The 7,500-nt window shown below is 50.1% G+C and overlaps 1 protein-coding gene across 1 annotated transcript in view; it reads right to left on the bottom strand.

Moving 5' to 3' along the window:
• Positions 1–7,500, bottom strand: part of camk2d2 (calcium/calmodulin-dependent protein kinase (CaM kinase) II delta 2) — a gene marked incomplete at its 5' end in the record, with an annotated part of 35,946 nt that overhangs the window by 26,881 nt on the left and 1,565 nt on the right. Inside the window, one exon of the mRNA XM_084454517.1 lies at positions 6,403–6,497. Coding sequence (XP_084310643.1) covers positions 6,403–6,497 — 95 coding nt within the window. The remainder of the gene's footprint in view (positions 1–6,402; positions 6,498–7,500) is intronic.

Raw genomic sequence — 7,500 nt, 5'->3', positions numbered from 1 at the left:
CTTCGGCTACCGAAAGGCTGATGTAACATCAAGCCTGGTGACAGCACAGGTAGCAATTAGCAAGATTAGAGAAGATGACGAGAACTAATCGGGGGCTCCCACGCCTTGTTTTACATATCGCAATATATATCGCAAAAAAGTATATTGCTGCAATGTATGTTTCTGTCAATATCGTGCAGCCCTAGTGTGTGGTGTGTGTGTGTGTGTATGTGTGTGTATGTATGTGTGTGTGTATTTGTATTTGTGCGTGCGTGCGTGCGTGTGTGTGCGTGCGTGCGTGTGCGCGCGCGTGTTTTAACCCTAACCCTCAGTAGAGGGAGACAGAAAGAAGGACAGACAGACAGACAGACAGACAGACAGACAGACAGACAGACAGACAGACAGACAGACAGACAGACAGACAGACAGACAGACAGACAGACAGGTAGACAAACAGACAGACAGACAGACAGACAGACAGCTAACTAGAGCTACAGTACATGCTCTCCATATCTCTGCTACAGCGTCCAGTGTCTGGTCTCTCCATATCTCTGCTACAGCGTCCAGTGTCTGGTCTCTCCATATCTCTGTGCTACAGCGCCCAGTGTCTGGTCTCTCCATATCTCTGTGCTACAGCCTCCAGTGTCGGGTCTCTCTATATCTCTGTGCTACAGCCTCCAGTGTCGGGTCTCTCCATATCTCTGTGCTACAGCCTCCAGTGTCGGGTCTCTCCATATCTCTGTGCTACAGCCTCCAGTGTCGGGTCTCTCCACCCTGATCAGTGTCAGCGTGTGAAACACAGATCATTGGTCTGTTTGAGCTCCAGTTTCATTCATTAAAGGGGCTCTAATTAAAAAGATGAACCAGCCAGGTGAACTCAACCTCTCATACAGCCCACAGTAAGGTATCTCTCCAGTTCCTACTACATATTGCACACACACACACACACACACACGCGCGTGCGCGCACACACAGGGAAACCAAAGACAGCTGGGGTCAAAGATAGAATGTCTTGTAATGTCTACTGCTATCATTTCCTATATTAGCTAACAGCCACCCATGCATATTAGCCTATTATATAAAGGTAGTAGAGGTCCACAGTCCACACACACACACACACACACACACAGACACACAGACACACACACACACAACACACACAACACACAACACACACACACACACACTTAAAGAGTTTGCTGCTGGCCCATTTTCCCCTGTTCTGTCCTACAAGACCCACCTCCTGGATGAGGCTCAAACACCACAGGGGAGGGATTAGTAACACACACACACACTCACACACATGCACACACACGCACACACACCTGGAAATACATGGGGAATTAATTATACATACACACACTGTATATATATATGAAGTTGAGCATTGTCATACACGACCATGCGCACGTGCACATGCACAAAAAGACAAATCCCTTCATCTTTGCCGTGACCCTCTCTCTCCCTTTCTCTCTCTCTCTCCCTCTGTCTCCCTCCCTCCCTCCGCTCCTCCTATCCCTCCTTTCTCTGTTCCCTCTCTCCAGGATAACTTTCACTTCCCTCTATCTCTCCGCCTCTCACACTGACCTTAAAAAATATGTGCCGTTTCAAGGTCGAACCTCAGACAGGGGAATACACCACACTGACGCACACACACATGAGCGAACACACACACACACACACACTTACACACACACACACAAACACACACTCTCTCTCTCTCTCTCCCTCTAAAGCCCTCTATTCTCTGCTCGATGCTAGTATTGTGCATGACAGGATCATATCTATGTCAATAATAACATACAAAAACGTTGAATTCCACTATACGGTTCTAAATCGAATTCTGAATCGGATTCCACTGTATGACCCCGTTTACACCTTGCTTTAAAATGCGTTTTTGGTGATCAGATTGCAATCTGATCATGCTAAACCACATGAAAATACAGGTGTAAATGCGGCCAAAACGTTTTGAGGATGGATTGCGATCCGATCGACCAAACCACCTCCGGAGGTGGTCAGGGACGCATTTAGACCACTTTTAATATGAGTGTAAATGGAAATGTGTTTTTAATCCACATATCAACAACGTGGGCGGAAATATGTAGCCGTTGGAACGCGCTGGTTCCAGACCAGCAAGGAGCAGGCTTCCATGGCAGCTAGCAAGAAAGCATTAAAATGGATCCTGGTCAAGGTTGGAGTCCAGACGAGACAAAAGTGTCTACTCTCAATTTGGTCGGACGAAAATATTCAAGCACAAACAGGATGTGACGTTCAATTGTCAGCTGGACAGAGTCGATCGGATCTCAAACGGATCGGGTTGAAGATAATCGAAACGCATATTAATGCCAGGTGTAAATGTAATCAGGCTAAATCAATATCTAGATACAATCTCGATACGAGACGCATTTTAATGCAAGGTCTAAACGGGGTCTTTGATTCTGAATCTGATTCCGAATCTGATCCCACTGTATGATTCAACCGTATGACTCTGAATCCGAGTCGGAGTTCTGATCCATTAGAACTGGGCCTAGTTCTCCAGGGAAACCCTAGAGGTGATGGCTCTGGTATCTGGTCCAAAGGGAAGCCTGGAGACCGGTCAGACCCAGAGAGAGACCAGGAGAGACCCGTCTGCAGCCGCTCGTTATAAGACACTCAGAACGCCCTTCCAAGAGCAACAAATTGACCAGTCACAGAGAGAGGGAGGGAGGGAGGGAGGGAGGGAGGGAGGGAGGGAGGGTATTTCAGAGGAAGAGAGGAAGGTTGGAGAGAAGGACATTAGACAGAGAGGAGAGACAGACAGGGGAGAGAGAGAGAGAGAGAGAGCTCCTCTAATTAAGAATGCCCTAGCTTTCTCCTCTCATGCCCCAGTTACTCAAGCTGGAGATTCTTTTTTAACAGAAACACACACACACACACACACACACACACACACACACACTATAACCGCCACACTGTCCTAGCTTGCTCGTTCACCAGGCAGTCTGTCCAGACAGGTGAGTACCAAGTAGAACAAAGAAATGGCCCAGAAAACAGGGTATTCTCAGTACGTGTGTGTGTGTGTGTGTGTGTGTGTGTGTGTGTGTGTGTGTGTGTGTGTGTGTGTGTGTGTGTGTGTGTGCGTGCGCGCACGCGTGCATGTGACCGGTATGTATTTTTAACGGTGCCCAGTGTGTCATGTGATACCTCTTCCCTCTCTCCTCCCTCTCTCTCCTCTCCTCCCTCCCTCTTTCTCTCACCCTCCCCCCAGGTATGGAGGGAGAGACAGAGGAGAGGAGAGAGATGGAGGGAGGGATGGAGGGAGAGAGGGAGAACGAGACAGGGATGGAGAGATGGAGGCAGGAGGGGGGAGAGATTGAGGGAGGGAGGAAGGGACAGGGATGGAGGAGAGGAGAGGGGGATGAGGGAAAGAGAGAGAGTTGCGCGTGTTTTTTGTCCGACGAGGAAAGAGCTGTAAACGTGACCCGTGGCTGCGTATGGACACACACACACACAGACACACACAAACACACCATGACACCTGCACAGAGGGTGACCGAGCCCTAAACGCCACACCCTAGTTACCCTGGCAACCATCCCATTTTTTATTTTATCGCCATCATAGCATGGCACAAATGCACACATGCGCGTGCGAACACACACACACACACACATACACGCACACACACAGTGACAGAGAGCCAGACGGAGTCATGTGACAGCAGGAGAGTGACGCATGCATGAGAGGAGAGGCCAAGTATCCCACTGATGAAACACACACACACACACACCAACTTTACTCATCGTCTTCCTCTCCTTCTCTATGATTCTGTCCTTTCTCTCTCATCCTCTCACACACATTCTCTCTCTCTTTCGATTTTCCTCTTTCTCTCTCTCACTCTCCCTCTCTCTCTATCCCCACCCTCTCTCTCTCCCTCCCATCTCTCTCTCTATCCCCACCCTCTCTCTCTCCCTCCCCTCTCTCTAGCCCCCCCTCTCTCTCTCCCTCCCCTCTCTCCTTCTCCCCCCTTTCTCTCCCTCCCCTCTCTCTACCCCCCTATATCTCTCCCTCCCATCCCTGTAACCCCCCTCTCCCTCCCCTCTCTCCATCTCCCCCCTCTCTACCCCCCTATCTCTCCCTCCCTCCCTCCCCCCCCCCCTCTCTCTCTCTCTCTCTCTCTCTCTCATAAACAGACTTATCTGGTCTGGTGCTCTTAATGAAATACTGCATAATCAGGATGGCAGATTGCAGGATTGGATCTCGCCCTATAGGACTGTGCGCACACACACACACATACACAGACATACGTGCACACACATATGTGTACACACACACACACCCACACACACACACACACACACTCTCTCTTTCTGCCCGCACTCTCAGCACCAATCCTGACATAAACCCATCCGACTGATGTACATGCGCACACACACTCTCACACACACACCCCCACACTCACACTCACACACAGACGCACACTGAGAGGGGGGTGGGGGTCAGAGTTGCAATTGTAGAGCTTATCGTGGAAAGAGGCTAAAACCATATCTGAGACACCAGCACGCCAGCCATGGTAAACCTCTACAGAGTGATTGAGTATGTTCCGTTGTGTTTGTGTGTATGTCACTGCGTGTGTATGTGTAATTATGTGCATGTGTACGTATATGTGTGTGTGTGTGTGGAGGGGGGGGGGGGGGGTACTCTGTGGTGAGAAACCCCTTGGCAGTATTTTTGGAAACTCTGTCCCAGCATGCAAATGGACAGATACTGATCCCTATGTTCAGGTGTCCATTACACACAGAGAGAGAGAGAGGGGAGAGAGAGAGAGGGGAGAGAGAGAGAGAGAGAGAGAGGGGAGAGGGAGAGACAGAGACAGAGTGTGGGGGTGAGAGAGAACGGGAGAGGTGGAGAGAGGGGAAGAGAGAGAGACAGACTGTGGGGGGTGAGAGAGAGTAGGGGAGAGAGAGAGAGTGGGAGGGAGAGAGAGAAAGGAGGGCAGTGATCAGTGCATCATCATCATCAAAGTGATTGGTTGAGTGCCAGAGACAGCCTCCCTTTCAAGAGAGGTGATTGGTGAGGATAGGCAGACACCGAACATGCTATTGGCTAAAAAGTCGATCTGCAGAGACAGCAGATTGGTTCTGTATTAAGGTTTAGCTCTGTGTGTGTGTGTGTGTGTGTGTGTGTGTGTGTGTGTGTGTGTGTGTGTGTGTGTGTGTGTGTGTGTGTGTGTGTGTGTGTGTGTGTAGTATGTGTGTGTGTGTGTGTAGTATGTCTGTGTGTGTGTGAGTGTGTGTGTATGTGTACTGTATGTCTGTGTGTGTGTGAGTGTGTGTGTGTATGTGTACTGTATATATGTGTGTGTGTGTGTGTGTGTGTGTGTGTGTGTGTGTGTGTGTGTGTGTGTGTGTGTGTGTGTGTGTGTGTGTGCGCGTGCGTGTGTCCCAAGCCCCCAGGCAAGCAGGCCAGCGGCTACAATTACAGTGACGGATGTGAAAGAACTGGGTCGTCTCTGCAAGAGATCTGAGATCTGCCCCTGGGACAACCAGACCCACCAGAGCCCTGAATCAATACGCAAACATACACACACACACACACACACGTGTCATCATCAGAAGCCATTGTTGGTTAGTTCACACTCTTCACAGTTAGCAAACTCTTTCCTTGACTCCACAGGCAGACTGAATACAACTCCTCAGCTTCTGTCCTTCTCCATCCCTTCTCTCAAAGGCAAGTGCGCTCTCTCTCTCTCTCTCTCTCTCTCTCACACACACACACACTTAATCAACAGAGACCCAGATGAGATGCTGCTCTGTACTCATTTGTCTGTCTGCCCCTCCCTCCCTCCCTCCCTCCCTCCCTCACCCTCCCTCTCTTTCCCTCTCTCACTCTCTCCCTCTGCCTGTTTCCTTCTCTCCCTCTATCTCTTTGCCTCACTCCCCCTCCACCTTTCTGCCTCTCTCTCTCTCTCTCTCTCTCTCTCTCTCTCCCTGTTTGCTTCTCTCTCTCTCTCTCTCTCTCTCTCCCTGTTTGCTTCTCTCTCTCTCTCTCTCTCTCTCCCTGTTTGCCTCTCTCTCTCTCTCTCTCTCTCTCTCTCTCCCTGTTTGCTTCTCCCTCTCTCTCTCTCTCCTCAAAGTCCATTCCGGGCACAGGACATGTTATCATTTACATTTGAGTCATTAAGCTGCAACTTACAATTATGAGCGAGTGTTGGGGTTAAGTGCCTTGCTCAAGGGCACAGCGGTAGGCAATAAGCGATGGGAAATCACTTGTCAGGTGGCCTGGCCCAGTCCCAGGACTCCTCACGCACCGGTTGGATGCTTCAACCACTGGGCTCCGTACAGTATCACCCCACCCCGACACCTGTATGTGTGTGTGTGTGTGTGTGTGTGTGTGTGTGTGTGTGTGTGTGTGTGTGTGTGTGTGTCTATGCATGGTTACCTTACCTCTGGCAGAAAGCTTCTTGGTGTTGATGATTTTGGCAGCGTACTCCTGGCCTGAGGAGATCTTCAGACACCTTCTGACCACCGAGAAAGCTCCCCTGGACAGACACACACACACACACACACACACACACACACACACACACACACACACACACACACACACACACACACACACACACACATAGTTCTGCTTTGAAAAGAGGTCAGACGAACAGCGTGTGATCATTTTCACCCCCCCTCACCCCCCCCCATCACACACGTGAAGTAAACACAGCTAGGCAGTCACTGGTCAGGTCTCCATGTACAGCTTCTCCACAGACTTTGTGTTGTCCTGCTGTGACGGTGACCTGCCACACACACACAACCCAGCTGAACCTGATGAACCAAACGTTCGTTTAGATTATCGTGAAAATAAAAGGATAAACACGTGTCCTGTCCGTGTTCTTCTATCCGGAAATGTCACCACTACACTGGTGCATCCCCGGCCCTCTGTGACAGGCTAGCCCTGTTAGCATCTTAGCATGGCTAGCATGTTGTTTAGAGAACATGAGGGGGGATTTCAGTCACATGTACAGTCAGGCATGATAGTGGAAACTGGGTCATGTCTGAGAGAGAGAGATAGAGAGAGAGGGAGAGAGAGGGGGGAGAGAGAGGGGGGAGAGAGAAAATGAGAGGCAGAGGGAGAAAGAGAAGAGTGACTGCTAGAGAGGTAGAGAAAGAAAGAGAGAGGTAGAGAAAGAACGAGAGGAAGAGAAAGAAAGAGAGAGGTAGAGAAAGAGGAGAGAGAACGGAGAGAGGGAGAATGGAGAGCGAGCTGAGAGAGAGAGAGAGAGAGAGAGAGGAGAGAGAGAGAGGGAGGGAGAGAGAGGGAGAGAGAGAGAGGGAGGGAGAGAGAGAGAGAGCAGCAACGTGCCATGCGCATCTCTGAGCTGCTCGCATCAAGCCAGCAGCTCTGTGAGAAAAAGCCAGTGAGGTCTTCTACCCCCCCCCCCCCCCCACCCCCACCCCCCACACACACACACACACTTCATCTACATCAACATATCTGCAAATCAACACGATCCATTCATTCACAAGGAGCTTAGTTCTAAAAAAAAA

The sequence above is a fragment of the Borostomias antarcticus genome (assembly GCF_949987555.1).
Source record: "Borostomias antarcticus genome assembly, chromosome: 20".
NCBI classification, from domain to species: Eukaryota; Metazoa; Chordata; class Actinopteri; order Stomiiformes; family Stomiidae; genus Borostomias; species Borostomias antarcticus.
This window is presented reverse-complemented; position numbering and strand designations above follow the sequence as displayed.